Consider the following 18,733-nt stretch of genomic DNA (forward strand, 5'->3'; position numbering starts at 1 on the left):
CTCATATGGTAATTCCAACCTTCCTTTTAATCATATGCCTCTTGGACACTGATCTGAGAACGGCCGTTTTCCCGGCGAGACTGAGTTACTGCGGTGCACATAAGTAGGATGTTCAGTTCCGGAAAGATCCTCCAGACACACAGAGCCGTGGCACGCGCGAGCACAGACACACGGCCACACGCACGTACGCTCAAACACGCCGACACCGACAAACTCAACAAGACACACACACTCTTACCTGTACATGAACGGCGCCACGGTGGCAGTGTTGGGGTGGTGCTGCTGCTGCTGGGGAAGCTGGACCGCTCCGTTCCCTGCCAGCGCCCCGCCCCCTCCGCCCCCCACCATCATCCCCGCGCTGGAGCCCCACAGGGCCGACGTGCTCGTGGATGACGTCATGCTGGTCCTCCGGCCCTCCAGACCCCCCATGGAGCGCTGCATGTAGTAGGCCTGGCTCCCCTTAGCCAGCTTGGCCTTCTCCCCTTCCCTTACCACCCCACCTCCACCTGGGGCTGCCTGGGCTTGGGCCTGGGCTTGAGCCTGGGTTGGGGCTGGGGTCTGGGTCTGGGCCTGTGCTGGGGTCTGGGGAAGGGACTGGGGCTTCCCTGTGGTGGAAGGAGCTTTGAGGCCAGGCTTGGGGATCCCACTGGAGGCTGAGGGGAAGGCGTTGTCCTTCTTGCCCGCTACAGGCTTCCCTCCCTTGGGGATGAGGCTGGCGATCTTGGAGGTCTTCTTGGCTGGGTCGACCAGCGCTTCCCTCTCTTCCTTGGGCGGGGTGCTGGCCTTGGACCCTCCCTTGCTACCACGCCCCTTATCCTCCTTGTCTTTGGGCTGGGACAGGGACTTATTGCTATTGGATGACGAGGGGGCCTTAGCAGAGTTTTTATTGGCCGCTCCATAGGAGGGAGGGGTCTTATTGGCTGGCTGTTTGGGGGCGGGGTTACTGCCACAGAACGCCGGGGCGGGGGGTCCCGTCGGGGTCAGCCCCTCCTCCCCGTACTCTGAGAGGTCGTCCTCTTCCTGGAGTGACATCTCCGCCACCGACGGCGACGTCCGCGAGGCCGAGCGCGGGTTGATCAGACGAAATTTCTCCAGCATGGACCTCTGGGGGGCGCCGCCTCCCAGGGCGGACCCCGCCGCCTTGGGCCCCTCGGACACGGGCGGTCTGAGGCGGTCGGAGGCGGAGGGCGGGGGGGTGGGCGAGGGCGAGGCCCCCGGGCTGGTCAGCATGGAGGAGGTGGCGCTGTGCTTGAGGTTCATGGACTTGCTGCGCCAGGACTTGCCCGCCGTGGGGGAGGGGATGGCGGAGGGGATGGCGGAGGCCAGCTGCTGTCCGCTGAGGCTGGTGGGCACGGCGCCACTCCCGTTCATGCTGCCCGGCACAGGGATGCTCCTCACCGACTCTGCAGGCCACAGAGAAGGAGAGAGAAAAGGTTACTGGAGAAAAGACGCCCAGTGAAGAGCAAAACAATACTGTCATCTCACCTCATCCTCTCCTAATTCAGCAGTAGTCAAAGTTATACATTTCATCTCAAGCTGACTTCACCAAAGAAAGATAAACTATATGGTTGTAGATATATACTGTATATATATACAGTGTATTTATAGATATATAGACTTACAGAGATACACTGTGTATTTTACATCAGACACCTTGGGGAGTGTCTGTACTGTGGGAGATCAAGGGGATAGAGAGCAGGGGTGAGACAAGCAATGGAGGGCAGGGGGCCTGGTGCACCCTGGGATATCTCCACTACTGCAGTGTGGTCCAACCACAGATCTGATGTTACCAGGGGGACTCTGCAGCATGTGACTGGAGACGAATATGCAGACTTCCAACATCCACCCACCCTCTCTTCTTCAAACGTTCCTTCTGCCTCTCTCTTCCTTGCTCTCTCCTTCTTCCTCTCTCTCTTTTGCTCGCTCTCTCTCCCTCTCTCTTTCTCTCTGTGTTCCTCTCAATCCCTCTTCCTTTCTCTCTGCCTCTGTCTTCTTTTCTCTCTCTCTCTTTCCCTTTCTCACCCTGCCTCCCTGTCTCTGCCTCCAACCATAGAGCCTCTCTCAGTCTGCAAGGAGGGGGTTACAGAGACAAGCAGTAGACGGGCTGGGAATCAGAGGAACCAGTGCAGAGCAGCGGTGCTCTATCGAAAACTTTCCCCACAGCAAACACAAAGATTCCAGCCAAGCCTGCCGAGCGCTCATGCTGAAAATGGACTCGCTGATTGATTCTGCAAAACCTCCAAACTATTGATACCTCCCCTGGTAACAGTGGGTTGCCAGACAATTCCACCCCCCTTTTGGCTCACCCCAGATGACCCCCTTAGGAGTGTTAAGATATCAATAGGCTAAAATGACATCATTCTTCACCTGCACTGCTGCAGTGCTAAGCTCTGTGGAGTGAATACTAGAGGAGCCAGTACACACACACACACACACAGCGTGTAATTGCTATGACTGCATCCTTGGCGCTCACACATTCATTCTTCATGTGTGGTAAATGTCTGTGGCGTTTGCTGCTGAGCAGTGAGTCTGACCTTCTGAAAGTTCCCCCATCTCACCTCTCGCGGGAGTTGAGATCACACATCACATTTAATAAAAAAGACCATTTACAGGGTAAACAGTGTGTACCATCTATGTGGAGAGCAGAACCCCTTTCTATCGTCTACAACAATCTCGAACCTTTGGGTCCTCTACGAACAACTGCTTCATTCTTGATCAACCTTATCATTGACTGTATGTATACTAGGTTCCTCTTAGTGTCTGATCTCCGCGCACAATATCTACGTCACACCTGTAGTCAAAACCACAGTGTGTGAGACTGTGTTCCTCACACTGCTCTGACAGCGAGGGGGGGAGTGTGAGGGACACAGCGTGGCAGCAAACCACACTCCCTGTACTGTAAGTCTACACTCTGATGGACCCGAGCCAAATGCTCTGCGCTGAAGGATGATGCCATGTTGCTGACAAGTAAAGTCAGTCCAGAATGTTCTCTATTCTGCCGAAAAGACCCCGGGTAAGTCCTTTAACCGACACCAGCTGTATGTGTTTGCCTGTGCGTGTGTCTGCGTGTGTGTGTGATGTGATTCACCCTGACTGTGCAGGATTTGCCTATTAGGCAGGAAGAAGGAGCTTAAGCGATGGTGAGGCGAGGTGATGGTGCAACTAAACTGCTTATTATCAGGCCGACAGCCCTAAAACCCTGGACATGTGTTCATCTGTGGAGGAGACATGCGGGACACGCTCAGACACACCAGCTATCTGCCAGGACAGCGTCGGCCCCTGTGTGTTTCGTATGACATGTGTGTGTGTGTGCATGTGATTGTATGTACTGTATGTTGTGTGTGTGTGTGTGCAGCAGCTGACTTGACTTGATGCAGGTCACACTTATGAAAGAAGACACTTTGGCCAGTTTGGCACTTGGCAAGGTTGAATCCTTTCCTTTGAGTCTCTCAGCTCTCCCTTCTGATAGGTTGACAGGGTGTGGCCCTGTGACCTCACAGCACAGATAAAGCTGTGAAAGTTGCACGGCTTGATTTGGACTTCCTCGTCAGAGTGGCAGGCGACGCTGTGATAAGATTATGAATGAGGGGCGTGAGCGTTTGGGATTCTGAGTGCGTAGCCCCGTGAATTATCCTCTCCAACCCTCCCACCCCCCCCACCCCCACACCCCCGGTCGCGTCTTCAGAGATAACCGGAGGGCCAGCCTCATACTAGGCTGGCGACGGGCCTTGCGACGACCCGGCTCGCCGTTGCCATGGAAACACACTCCTTTTCCTACCTCCGGTTTTCCTTCAGCCTCTCGCTGAGAGCGAAATGTCACTTTTGCTGGGCATCTGCTCACACACGCACACACATACACACACGTACACACACACACACACACACACACACACACACACGTACACACTAAACACATGCATACCAACACACCATATGCACACAGTAAACACATACATACATAAATACACACACACACACACATACCCCATACCGACACACACCCACCCACACACACACACACAGACGAAGACATGTAAAGGACACACACATTTGCATATGTCGCAAAAGTTGCTTACGGGCAGAGACAAACACACAGACACACACTTCCAATCAACCAGTGTGCCTTACTTAGTGACCAGCTCATTCTCTGGCAGCATCATTAACTCTACCCCTAGCTCACCTTTCTCCCTGCAGGCAGCCAGCCAGGCCGTGTCAGCCTGACAGAAGGCCCTGGGCCCTGGCTGTAGCCTGCAGCTCATCCAGCCTCTCTCTCCATGTCCACCACCAGGTCTGGACTGTCAATACCTCTGCCTTCACCACACCCACAGGGCTTCCTGGCCGCATGGCTGCCCTTTCTCTGACATTTCTGGGGCACGCTTCTATCTGACCCTCTGATACCATCACCCGTCTCCCGGCTGGGGTTCAGCTGCCATCTTATCTGAGCCCCTGAAGTTTGTCCTCAGGTGACACAATGATTTGAAACTCTGACAGAGTTAACTCGCTGCACAAGATTGCAGTCTGACCCATGGAAAATAACACAAGACTCATTTGTATGAGTGGCCATGATGCCCACTACATTAGCTGAACAAACAGCATGGGTTCCCTCTGGCCATAAACAGGCTCTTGCTGTGTTGTTTCAGTATAAGAGAGAGGTGTGTGTGTGCAGTATGTGTTTGTTTTGGTACTAACACAAGTAGCTTTAGCAGTTTGCTTTTCCCGTCAGGGGAGGGGGGGTCAGAGCGTGAGTAATGGCAGGGGGCAGCGACGGAGCATGAAAGCAGCACCTCTCTACCTCCCTCTGCTGTACCTCTTTCTCTCAAGACCCGTCTCTAACTCTTTGTCTCTCTCTACCTCTCTTTCTCTCTCTTCTACCTCCCTGCCCCACCTCTCTCACTTTTTGGATGTTTAATCTGTGTGTGTGTGTGTGTGTTGATGAGTGAGGTCTGTCTGTCCCCCAGCGCAGTGTCACTGTGCAAATAGTTCAGGGGGTTGTGTGTGTCTGTGTGTGTGTGTATGTGTGTGTATGGGGATAATCTACCAGGCTGGAGGTGCCAAGTCAAACAGCAGGATGCTGACCTATTTGTCTGATCATGGGTCCTCCATAAAATGGTTGTGTGGGAAAGAGGGAATGAGATCGAAAAAGGAGGGGGGAGAGAGAGAGAGAGAGACAGAGATGAAAGAGAGAGTGAGAAAGGATGAGAGAGTGAGAAAGGGGGAGATTGAGAGAGAGAGAGCGAGCGAGAGAGAGAGAGAGAGACAGAGAGAGAGAGACAGAGAGAGACAGAGAGAGAGAGAGAGAGAGAGACAGAGAGAGAGAGAGACAGAGAGACAGATAGATAGAGAGAGAGAGAGAGAGACAGAGAGAGAGAGAGAGAGAGAGAGAGAGAGAGAGAGAGAGAGAGAGAGAGAGAGAGAGAGAGAGAGAGAGAGAGAGAGAGAGAGAGAGACGGAAAGGGAGGGATGTGTGGTGTTAGAGCGATGAGCGCTGGGCTGACAGGGCCAAGGAGAGAGAGAGAGAGAGAGAGAGAGAGAGAGAGAGAGAGAGAGAGAGAGAGAGAGAGAGAGAGAGAGAGAGAGAGAGAGAGAGAGAGAGAGAGCGAGAGGGAGACAGGGATGGCTTTGACAGCTCCTGAACTCTGTCACACCTCTTTCTCGCAAGTCACTTCATCCCACCCTCCTCCTCCTCTCTGTAACTGATTTAGAGTCATAGCCTGATATATGGCCCTGGGTTTGTGGATCCTGCACAGAGCAGAACTGACTGCGGTCTGAGTGAACACTTTAACAGAACGGAACAATATTTAACACCAAAATTCTAATACATGAGAAACCTAAAGGGTTGAGTGGGAAACCATAGCAACCTTCTTGAAGGAATGACTCATTTCAAGATATGACACACACTCTAAACACTCTTACTCAACAAACACCTCAAAATAATCCCCCTGGTGGGTTCACAGTAGAACACAAACACACACTCCAACAAGCCCCTCTGTCATGCTGTGAGAAGCACTACCTCCTCGCTAATGGCATACATTATAACTCTCCTGGAATTAATGACCAGGAATGATTCAGCAGACTGGTTAACAGAAATACTTCCCTGTATTTGACCTATGCTTCCCCTGTCCTTTCTGTTTATCAGTGGCACCACCAGGTGGACAGACTGTAAAATGCACCTAAAATATTAAATATATATCTTTCCCATAAAACTGCAGTCTATTCATACTCTCTAACCAAAACATGTTAAATCTTCATATTTAAAAAAATAATTATTGTAATGTGATTCATTATTAAGACAAATTCTGGAAATTCAGTTAACAAAAGTCCACTGATGCACAAACATGTTGACAGCACGCAGTCCACGATGTATAAAACACAGCAGACCAACAGTGCTACAGTGTTGTAAACAGGCCTAACAAGCTGTTAGCTTGACTAAACGCTCTACGTGGGTAGTTAGGATCCCCAGCCTCCAGGCTAGCCTACCTCTGTCGTTGCCGCTTGCATACTGGAGCGGCTTGCTCTTGTCGATGCTGTTGAAGCTCTGGCTCCTTCTGTTGAGGTTGGAGGATCCCTGGGTCTTGGAGGCCCCGCTGCCTGCAGCAGGCCCCCTGGACGGCCCTGGTAACCTGGGGAGGAGGAGGGAGAGACACACCCGAGGTGAGGACAGGCTGTGAACACGGGGGGGGGGGGGAGTGTTGAAGGGGTGTGAGACCTTGTGTCGCGGTACGGGACCACACACCGTTTCTGGAGAATGTACGCCCCAGCGCAACTGTACTGTACAATCCTTCAGGAATGCAGGAGCAGACACACACACATGCATACTCACACACAGAGTACACATACACACACACACACAGTCTTAAGACTCCAGTCTTGAGTATCTATGGACAGATTGTCCAAAGCTGGTGTTTATCTCTGAAGCCACAGCTGGATAGTAATACAGTCACAAGCCCCAGAGAGGAGGGAGGCAACAGCATTATCTCATTAGAGACTTGTTAAAGCACGCCACCCCGCTTCCCAGGCCACCAGGCTGACACGCACAGCATGTCCCCCCGCTGCCCCTACACCCCAACACGCTGCCAACTACCCACAACACCGGGCTTAACTAATCAGCATGGCTTCAGCCCCAGGAAGCAAGGCCGGTGCTTGAGTACAGGTGGTCACTTGAGTGCATATGGCTTTGGGTAAACAGAGAGGCCTCTCACTCGTCATGACTGTGTGGTCTCCCTACGCATGCTCATTTCTCTAAATACAGCTTCAGTCGCTTTCTGTGAACAAATCTGGTTCGTTTTTTGTTGTTGCTGCAGATGGGACCAAGATGTCTATAGCTATTTTTTTTATAAGGGAATATAATCCATAAATCCTCTTCGGCCCCGGGAAAACATGGTCATGTCAGACAACCCTAGTGACTCAACGTCACGTTACGGAGAGGTCTCTTTGGAAACTCCAAACTTTGTTGTTTCCGATAAACATACACTGATTTGGTTAATCCTCAAAATGCAAAAAGTCTAGTTGTGATTAAAGAAAGACTTCATGACATTTAAATCAAACTTTTAACCAAATATCAACACTATGTTGTGGTTACAGTAATGGAGGAAGTATATGCCACTTCAAAGTAGAATACTTTTCCACTATCTGGCAAGCATGCAAGGCTGTCAACTTGAAACAATAATTGTGTCCACTGTACAAACCTACAGCTACAAGGTTAGACCGCATCATTAGATTCCTGCCTCCACCTAATTAATGTCTGGGCCTTCAAAAATACACCCCTAAAAGCTTGTAATTAAAGGGGGAGTAGAGAGAAATAATTGGGGGGCTGTAACCTCTGAATACAGATACTTAACAACAGCACATCAACCAGCCAGAGGAGAAGATTTATAGTGAGCTAGAGGGGGGGCTAACACACAGCTGAGGGGTCAGAGAAGCCCTGTAGAACCCAAACATTAGCATTTACCTCAATGGCCTTGGAACTGCCCTAACTACATTATATGTGGAACAAACAATGCATGCTAGTGACATTAGCATCAATAGTTTTGTCATTCCCTGCAAATAGAAATGTCTTCTACAGATCTGAAAACAAGAGGATCGATGCATCGCACCAGTGTCCATGGCAGGGCGGTGACCCATAGACTTTTTCCCACTGGCTACGAGACGGCCATCAAAGTTCACCTCAGGTCACTGACCAAATGAATGGACCGAAGCTGATGAATCTGAGGCGTAAGGAGGTGATTCAAGTCATTTAGCTATGCTTCTAGTCCCATTCATCCTCATGATACACTTATGACTGCAGGAATACATCTGAAGAATAGCTCACAGAAAGATGCCATTTCGGGAAATAGCAATGTGTTCGTTCGAAGCATCGATTTTTGGCTCGGCGCTAACTAAGATGTATACGTGATGTCTGGGCCAGAGGGCGGCGGAGGACCTGTGTTATTTTTAGGGAGGAAGAGAAGGGTGGCCAGACACATCACTCTCTCTGTCAGTCACGGGCAGGGAAAACTGCTCCCAATTGACAGGATGTCTGCCTGTGTGTGTGTGTGTGTGTGTGTGTGTACACACACACACAGACTGACGTGTGTACACACACATACACACACACACATTCTCACAGAGCAGCGATGGGACAAACAACAGAATGTAGAAACAGACGTTCTCATACAGCCCTCTGACCAGGGAGAGGAGGAGGGAGGGCGCGGGAGGGGGGGGGGGTGAGTCTTGACAGGAGGGGCATCTGGAAGTTGACCCAGGGGGGTAAATAAGAGAGATTTCATGGAAGGGACAGGGGAAAGGCTGACATCACTCACACCTGCCTCCCTGACGGACAACGTGCAATGGGTCCACTCCCATGGAAGGAGATAGAGAGAGAGAGGGAGGAAGAGAGGTGGTAAAATCAGAGGATATAAGGCCCTCGTGGCCCTGCCTGTGTGGGGCCCTTCCTCTGCAAACGCCAACAGCAGGTTCTGCCATATGCTCGGACCATTACCTACTGTAGTGTGTGCACGGCTGTGTGTTTGACAAAGTGTGCGACCGCATTCAAACTGGAATGGGAATGCATGCGTCTGCAAGGACATCCTTCTGTGTAATTGTGTGTGTGTGTGTGTGTGTGTGTGGAGGGGGTGGGGTGCGGTGGAGGCCAGGGCAATTCCGACAAGGGGCTCAGAGGAGTCAGTCAAATGGAAGAGCAGTTTTGTGAGCAGCTGGACTGCTGCATCTGTTGCTCTGTATTCAGGGCAATTACCCCTGCTTCACTGGCCTCATTACCATGGTGGACAGGTAAGCTGGATCGCAGGCTCTTGACAATCTGTCAAATATCGCCCCCTGCTGCGGATACTCTGAATATAGATACAGCCATTATAAAGTTAGGGCTTGTAGTTTGGCAAGAGACACACACTGACACCAAAAGGAAACAAATATGCGCATGTACGCTGACAGAAGCCTATGTGAGTGCATACACGTACACACACACAAATGACAAAGTGCAATTGGGAATCGGTTGACGCAATTCGATATAAAACAACAAATCTAAACACGCTCATGTAGTCATAAAACAGCCCACAAACAAATCAAATGGAGATCTCCCAATGTAGGTAGCAGTTATTGCTTTCTGAAACTCTATTTGCCATATCCCCCCAATGAGTACTGTTGTTGATATATAATTACTATGTACAAAGTACTACAGTACTCCACAATAAAACAACTGTTCCGACCTTGAGGCCGCTCTGCGCAGTAAATCAGGAACCAAAGCACCACTTTATTGCCACAAACTAAAACTACAGCCTTCTGTCTTTACCTACCTATCAGTGACTTACGTCTGCTGGCAAGCGTTCAAGAGACATAATTTCTACCAGCGAGAAAATAATCCAATGAAACCTGGACTCTTCATCAACTTGCGTTTCATGTCAAATAGAGGGATGTGTGTGTGTGTGAGGAGTGCGGGGACGGGACGGGACGGGACGTGAGCACGGCATGAGCATGGCATGAGCACATGCGTTTTATTTTCCCGTATCAATCTGCATCACAGAATCTGTCCAGTCCGTCTAATTTAATTTGAGGCGGAGGGGCCGACTCCCACAGGTCGTGAGGTCTGTGGGCGGCGGGTTGTGAGGCCCCGTAGACTCGTCCTGTACGCCGGAGCGTTTTACGAGCGCCGCTGGCTCCCCGCCAGGTGGGACCCCGCCCCCCTGGACGGCCCACGGTGTTGACCCTGACCCCCCGCGGAGTAAGCACACACCTACGCACACACACGTGTACAGCAGTACCAGAGCGCACAGTCCTACACACACACGTGCACATGGAACACATTCGTGAGCAGGGGGCTCTCTCACAAACACATACGCGCGCACACGCGAAGCCCACAGCCGTGCACACATCCAGACCCAACCACGGAAACACACAAATAACGCACACCAGCAAACGCACACACAAACACAGACGCAACCACACACCCAGGCAAAACCACACAAACAAACACAACCACACGCACACACACACACAGCAAACCTCCCACACAGCTTATACCCTACTGTGACCGTAGGAAGGCCCAACTAACAGGCAGTCAGAGCTCTGAGCAGGAGCAGGCGGAGGCTAGGGCGATGTCATTAGCTGAAGGTAATGAGGGAGAGAGAGGGGGAGAGAGAGGGGGGGGAGAGAGAGAGAGAGAGAGAGAGAGAGAGAGAGAGAGAGAGAGAGAGAGAGAGAGAGAGAGAGAGAGAGAGAGAGAGAGAGAGAGAGAGAGAGAGAGAGAGAGAGAGAGAGAGAGAGAGAGAGGGTAACAGGGAGATGAATTAATGTCGAGAGAGCAGGGTCAGGCCAAGAAAGAAACTTTCTTCAAACTACTTTGGTCGAGTCTACGCTACTGTGCTCAATCGATAGCCTTTCTTAAGGGGAGAATTACAGAGAATTCACACCAATTAAATTGCTATAACGGTTGGAAGGAGCGGGAAAGCCACTGAGAATGCGCCACGTTCGGAATCGGAACTCTGATATCGTTGTTGTGCTTTCCGACTGAGTCAGTTCTGAGGGCAGGATACCACCCATAAGGTCGCCCTCTCGGCTCAGCACATGCTTGACATAGCTTGGTGGGGGATGGCACAAAACTATTCGCCAACACGCTGGTTCCCACCACTGCTAAGGAGAAACAAATGCTCCAGGAGACAGACAACTGTAGTAGTCTGCTGTGTGTGTATTGGTGGTGTGGTTGTGTGTGTGGCTCTGTGTGTGTATTGGTGGTGTGGTTCTGTGTGTGGCTCTGTGTTTGTATTGGTGGTGTGGTTGTGTGTGTGGCTCTGTGTGTGTGTGTGTGTGTTTGTGTTTGTTGGTGTGTGTTTTGTGTGTACGTTTGTGCTTGGCACCATGCATTGTGGGAAATAATGGCGTGTAATCCAGGGGTTAGAGTTACACGACTGATACACACGACCCCAGAATCCATGACGTCTGTGGTCAATGAGCACTGTTTCTGGTAGTACACCACACACTGTGTCACATGCATCCTCAAATTCCTAACAGTAGATTCACCTTCAATCTAAGGACTGATATGCTGTACAGCCAGTACGATAACGTACAATTTACTGTCAATATCACAGTATGGTTTGATGTCAAAGCGTGTACAAGCTAAAGGATAAAAAGCATATCCATACCTTGTGTTCTTCTTCTGTGGTGTTCCTATACCACTGTGCCCTGGAGGACTTGCATATCTCGCTGTGAGACTGTGGAGAGAGCAGACAGAGAGAGAGACTAAGACTCCCAGAGAAGGAACACTAAGAGAGACGAGGAATGAGACCGGCGGCCTGATGGAATCTGTTTCCAAACTGTGGCGTGTTTGAGACGGCCAGTTAATGCAATAAGGAGAGTCAGCCGGGGCAATGGGAGACGGAGGGAGACGGAGGGCTTAATGAATGAGTCAGAGAGAGGACACATGGTCCGTGTGATACCTCGCTTCACATGACGGACCTCACCCCCTCGTTTCCTCGCCCGTTTCGCGCCTTTCACTCATCGCGTTTTTCCGCAAAGGTTTCCGCTAACTCTCCCCCCCCTCCCCCCTTTGACAAACTCTCACAATCAATTAAGCTCTGACCTCAAATCGTAAAAAAAATAAAATAAATACGCATCACTCTCGACAAGGGCGAGGGAACGGGAACGCACGCGGAGCAGGCGTAGGAAATTCCACGGGGAGAAGTCATCGTTTACAACGGGAGGACCACTCCTGAGTCACGCTGGGAGAATTAAAGCCTGCGCCGGTGGGCCTCCGCGCTCACGCTCAACAGGAAACAGTTAAGGAACTTGCCGTGGATGAAAAAGGAAACAAAGGGATGTTTTATGAAACAAAGGGATAGCTTCAGTGCTTCCATGCCGTAAATAACCCGGTTTACAGACCAGGTGGTCGATGGTGAGAGACTTGGGAAACCATGTGCTTCTATCCAGGCTACTGAACGGAGGCTCTGTTTGAAGGGCAATGCTTCTAGGAGGTCAAGACGGATGAAACACTTTGACCTCTGCGTTTACAATTCACTGACTGTAACTACGGAGACCATTAGCGTACGTGTGCACCAAGAACGTGAGTCAACAGATCAAGGACCTGGTTAGAAACTGTTGAAACTATACCATGTCTTCCATAGATTACTATGGCACAGGGGTCTTAACCAAAAGACGACAGAAACAGAAGACATCTGTGCAGTAAGGCCACTTAGAAGAGTTTGGCTGAAAACAGTATTTCTGTTTAGGGTGAGAGGGTGAGAGAGAGAGAGAGAGATAGAGAGAGAAATAGAGATAGGAAAGGGACAGCAGTCATTTTAACCAACACTAATCTTCTCATAGTGGCTAGAAAAATCTAGACACAACAAATGCTCCTCGTTTCATGTTGACTGGAAACACCACAGGAACACAGCAACAGCAGGCCTGTCCACAGTTTGGTCAGACTCGAGGTCAACTCCCAGGACAGCGGTCCTGCGGTTTGTTTAGGTTGTCGTGGTGATGGCTAGAAGAAGCTGTCAGACCCAGTAATTGCCTTATTAAGAGTGAGTGACAGTGCAGTCCCAGTGCTGCCGGGGCTGACTGACAGCCCGGCTCAAGGGGAGGAGATGGAGGCTGGAAGACACTGTGTCAGTGCAGGTCCCTCTGGCTCGATTTCCATAACATGAAATTGGAAATATGGATTCATGCTGTGAATTTTTGAGGGGCCTGGTTGGACAAGCTTAAGGAGATCGAAATGTCCTGGTTGTGTCTCGGTCACGCGTTACTTCCTCCCAGGTGCCACTGTCCCTACCTTGAACATATCTGAAGATTCCAGCCCAGTAGAATCAGAACCAGGAAGAGAATATTCTGTAGAACTTAACTTTAACTTAAAACTGAGTATGTTGGTTTGCTAGTCACCACACTGTCTGTAGAGAATAAGATCATTTATATTGCACGTTAATTCAAATTGGTATTCATTAGTACCACTGAATAGATCTCATCTGAGATTAAAACTGGGCAAGAGAGTAATAATCAATGCATTGTTGGCCTAACTCCCAGTAGGAAATGAGGCCGATATGGATCATTTTGCATAGCGTAGCTCAAGCTCCTTATTTCAAATTAGCCCCAACTCTAATGAATTTTTGTCCAACTGACCATTGGCAACTGTGGACTCTGCCTCTCCCTGGACAATAAGCAGTATTTTCAATTAATATTGAGGAAGTGCAGAGTCATTGTGGTGCTCTAATTGACCTTGGCACAATCCATTATGCATGGAACCGCTGCTAATGCTAATAAGCTAATGTTAAAACCATACAGCCGGTTTCTCATTATCCTGAAGAGTCCTTTCTCGCTGTCGTGATAATGTGAGATGTGTGACATTATGACAGGAAGCTAACGAATGCCAAACACCAAAGACCACTCTATCCTCTCCTCCTCTTTCGACACCTACTCTTCCTCTGCCACATCCATTAATTAAAGAAAAAGGCATTCATTAAACACCCCCAGACCAAAGGTCTGTCACTCCTTTTTTCTGCTACCATCTTCCATTCTCCACTTCCTCCCAGAATCCTTTGTGGAGGGGAAGAGAAGATGGCCGAGTGGGCCAGAGCAGAGTACCCCCTGTGATTAATAGAGCCTATCACTCTCACACAGGGTTCCTCCGCCCCGGTGTGGGGGCAGAGGGCCAGATTAACGTTTCTTTTTCTGTGGAGGGAATCTTTTCTATTTTTCTCCTGAAGTTTCACATTCGAGGGGCCCTCCTGCAGCGAGAAGTTTGCGATGACGAGGACCAGCGAGGAGTAATTGCGGCCCGAACCCAGGAGAGGTCACAGAAATAGAGGCCTGAGCAACTGGTGCAGCCTCAGGCCGCAGTTTCGGCGGCTCAGTAGCGTCAATTCAAAACACACCGCAGCGCATGAAGCTCAAAGCGCAGCTGACAAGGACTGTGCTGCACATTTTCACTCCCCCGCCTCCTCTTATAAAATGAACTGGAACATGAAAGCCAGGGTTAGAACCCTGCCCACGACCGCTCCAGTTATTTTCATGTGTTAAAAAAATACCTCCACATATGAGGGCAAGATGGACCCCCCCCCCCCGTTTAATACGTCAGGTCAAATTAACTCATACAGACATCACAGGGTAAAATCTAATTGACTGAGACACAGGACTTGCGTCCAGAATATTTGACACGCCATCCTGGAACCTAGCGCTGCCCTTCTAGATATACACAAATCTTTTCAGCTTTACTTCCCTCCGATATAGACAGACTGATAGTAATAATCAGAAGACACTTTAATCCAAAACCAAGTACTGTACAGTACCTACAACCTCTTGATCTGCAGTCAAATGCTCTACCGTTGAACTACACCCATTCTGTTATCTGTTGACAACAGGTGCTGGGAGAAATCTGACTTTGCCTTTTTAACAAGGCTAATCTCGACTTTTTTTAACAAGGCAAATCTCTACTTTTTAACAAGGCTAATCTCCACTTTTTTAACAAGGCTCATTTCTGAGCAGGTTTCCACTTGTCTCCGTCGCTCCAAAAATACATCCAGAAAGAGAATACGCTCCCCACCTCCTCCTACAACATGTTACTTTGTGTTGCATCAGGCTGTACTGTGACTCTCCTGCTCTTGATTTAAGTACCAACAGGTCCTATTCAGTTCCATCACTCCAGCTGGACAGCCTTAAACCTTTGAGGACACAGTCCACAATTAAAGTACTGACAAAGGATAGAGATACCTTAGAAATGCTCATGACTTTGTATCAAGCCTAAAGCGTTCTCCTAGTTTGATGCCAAGTTGTTGTAATGTCAAAGCCCAAATTGCCATGCATCCCCTTGCAAAATTCAACACGTCATCATAAATATCCTACACATATTCTAACGACAGTGTAAAAACTGCAAAAGTGCATCGGCGTTAACATTTATTCTGCCTACCAGTTCATGATGACATCAACAGTATCTCAGTCCAAATACAGCAGGTCCTCTTTTCTGAAGCCGTTGAAGTCACGGCACGACTACACACACTCCTTTGCCAGGGAACACACACTGTGTTCTCCGCACTGTACTGCACCCTACTGTACCTAGAGGGGACAGGCTTGGCCAGCGTGTGGTCTCTCCCACAAAGCAGACCTCTCCTCTCTCTCTCTCTTTCCCTCTCCCGGGGCTTGACAGTGGGCAGGCGGGATCGCGACACGAGGGGGTAAACTTGTTCACCACGGGACATGGTGAGGGAAGTGGGAGGGAACGCCATCCACAGCCCCCCTCTACCCTCCACATGTAGAGACCCCCCCTGGCTCCGGAGAGTCGGGCTAACCAATGGGGTGTGTCCCCAAGGCGACGGAGACGCACGCGCATACTCACACGCACACACTCCTCTCCAGCCACCAGTCAGCCTCGGCTCTAGCAGGTGCTGGCTATAGAAAGCCCTCAGTGCTACAACTGAAAATATTAGGGGGCCAAGTGCCGAGCGTGTGTCTGTGTGTGTGTGTGTGTGTGTGTTGGGTGTACGTTTGTGTGACGGTTAATTGGGCCCTGTACTTGCCTAGTGGCTGCAGAATAAAGTCTGTGTTATATTTTGGGATAAGAGATTCAGACAGATACAACTGTATGCTTATCTAGACTGTCGTTGCTGCATACGGCTGATTAACTTACTGACCTTTTCTCACTACAGTCTGGCCTGCTATTTTGTGTCGGTTCTCAATGGTTACGCTGTGAGAGGCCTGGATTTCTTTTGTGCCTCATTACACACACACACACACACACACACACAAACACACACACAATCTCTCTGGCTCATCCATGCTCTTACTCAGGCCAGTAACACTATCTCCCACACCGTATCTGGTTAAACATGAACCTCACCACAGCAGACACTTCCAGAACAATCGTTTCCTTCTTCATGGAAAGACCATGGAGCATCGCCTCTGCTAGGTCCTAAGTCCCCAGGCTTGATTTAGTTATCACTGAGGCGAGACAGACATTACTGGGCAAGTAGACTGAAAGGGCGCTGGGGCTTTATGGGACTGTGACCTTTTGGCCCCCTGGCCTCTTGGCCCACTTCTGTGTGACATCACCGAGGTCTGGCATGCGGCAGATTTGCTAGATTTGCTGCAGCCGCAGAGTGGCTGGAATGCCGGGCTCCGGGCCTTGTGTTGGAGCGGAGGCCTGCAGGGTCCAGCCACCACCTGTCAGGGCTGGGAGGATTCCCACAGGAGCTGAGGGAGGAATGGTAGGCAGCTGTGACCGCTCAGACCCCCCCCCCCCACACACACACACACTCTCTCTCTCTCTCACACACACACACACACACACCAAGCTAGAGGGTCTATCCTTCTCATTCTCCCTCTCCTTCTCTCTCTCTCTCCCCATCTCTCAATCTGTATTTCTCTCTCTTTCTCTCTCAAATGATGACAGTGACTACTCGAAAGATTACATCTCAGTGGTCACACACACACGCGCGTGCACACAAACACGAGTGCACACACACACACACTCCTTCTGCAGAGTTGTAACCAGATCTGGGCAGGAGAATGCCACCCATGTGTGCTATGTTAGCATCTCCTCAGATGCTGGTCTTGTCTATTTACATCCCAGGGCTAGGTCTTCCTGTTTTTACTGCCTATCTACATCTATCTGTAGCAGAACCCACTTCTGCTATGACATCACTGGTTCTCCGAATCCAGGATCTCTATTTTCATGCACGTTGCTAAGGCCAGCTGTTGCAAAGACCGGCTTTAAAGAGGCGAAACTTTGCAAGCAGGAGATGAAAGCATCAACAAATATGAAATGTTCCATTGATCATAAATGACACCAGAATGATATCGATGTTCTTTTATCCAAAGCAGCTACTTCACACACGTACAAACGAATCCGTATAGCAAAAGAGAGTTAGGTACGAGGGTGGTTTAGCGCCGTGGCAGAGATTTTGTCTGCTGTTCAAGAAGACCAAGGTTCAAATCCTGCACCGTATGTCGCTTCTGATAAAGGCTAAATCACTCAGCGGACACGTTTATCCACCATTGAGCTATAACAATCCCCCCCATGGGATGCATGACACTATATTACACCAGAAGACAAGCTTCACTCACCTGGACTGCATCTCTTGCGTTTTGAGGGGGCTCGCTGGCGCCGCCCCGGTGGTCTGGTGGGTGAGCTCCACCAGAGACTGGTAGTACTGCTGGTGCTGCTGCTGCTGCTGCTTGTACCTGGACAGGATGAAGAACAGCCCCAGGATGGTCTTCAGATTCCCATTCCGGATCTCTGTTGAGAGACGGACGGAGGAAACAAGGATGTCACCTTCATTGATTGGCTAGGTGTCAGATACAGTGCCGAAGAGTTGGCCGATGATAGGATAGTGGGTTGCCAGGTCCTTGTCTTTGTTGAGACCGGACAGCAGAAGAAAGCCTCTGCATGAACCCAGAACTGCTTCACCTTCCCAGCTCAGATAAAGAAGGAAGCTGCCAGTTGAAATGTCGATACAGTATGTTTTTGTCTCCAAATGAGGAAGTAACTCAGTGGACAGCCAGCCTTGTCAGTACAGTAGAAATGAGTAATCTAAAATGGACTTTTCAACCAGAAAGGAGGTTGATGGTGTGGTTCCTAACACAGTATCCATGACTTTGGTACAGTATGTCTTCATTATTGGGCCAACAATTTAACTTACAGTAAGAATTGTTTTGAAGTCACAAGAGGTGAACATGTTGATGTTCTTTTTGTACAGAATCTATTATTTTATCTGATGTCAGAATCACTATGATCGTCTTCGGCAAAGAAAACAAAGACATAAGATCTTCTGGCGGACACAATAAACGTATGATGATTGCATTATCGGAAATTGCAGAATGTAAACTACACTTGGTTAGTGTGTGTGGTCTGTGGGCTACAAGCGCATCCAGTTGTGAAATGGGCTTTTTATACCTAAATAGTAGTTTCTAATAGCTGACACAGAGAAGGCGGCTGAGAGATTGCATCAGCTGACGCTGCGTTTTATTTTCATTTGGGGCACAACTTTCTCCTTGGCCACCCGCATTCCTGCTGTTTCCAGATTGTTAAAGTTTTGAAGAAGATTAATCTTCAGAGTTTTCGATTCCGGGCTCAATGCGGCGGTCATTTATATTGTTCGGCGCAGAAGTCCCGACTGCAGTTTTGTTGTTTTCGCTAAACAAAAAAGCAATGTTGTCGATTCATTCTACAAATCAATCAGTTACATGCGGCAGGATCAATGAAAACAATCGTACTATGGAACTGAAAAAGTTTATTAGCAACAAACTTATTGAAACATAAAAA

The 18,733-nt window shown here is 49.6% G+C and overlaps 1 protein-coding gene across 8 annotated transcripts in view; it reads right to left on the reverse strand.

Annotated features, from left to right (window-relative positions):
- The window catches only part of nav3 (neuron navigator 3), a 131,340-nt gene that overhangs the window by 57,871 nt on the left and 54,736 nt on the right, over positions 1-18,733 (reverse strand). For 7 of the 8 annotated variants that reach the window (XM_062483752.1, XM_062483751.1, XM_062483753.1 and 4 more), the window contains exons 5-8: positions 17,536-17,707; positions 11,631-11,699; positions 6,478-6,620; positions 239-1,403 (exon numbers count right to left, since the gene is read on the reverse strand). In XM_062483752.1, the coding sequence (XP_062339736.1) occupies positions 239-1,403; positions 6,478-6,620; positions 11,631-11,699; positions 17,536-17,707 (1,549 nt within the window). The remainder of the gene's footprint in view (positions 1-238; positions 1,404-6,477; positions 6,621-11,630; positions 11,700-17,535; positions 17,708-18,733) is intronic. The other variant, XM_062483755.1, reaches the window with a different exon arrangement.

Source organism: Osmerus eperlanus, chromosome 17, assembly GCF_963692335.1.
Source record: "Osmerus eperlanus chromosome 17, fOsmEpe2.1, whole genome shotgun sequence".
Lineage (NCBI taxonomy): Eukaryota > Metazoa > Chordata > Actinopteri > Osmeriformes > Osmeridae > Osmerus > Osmerus eperlanus.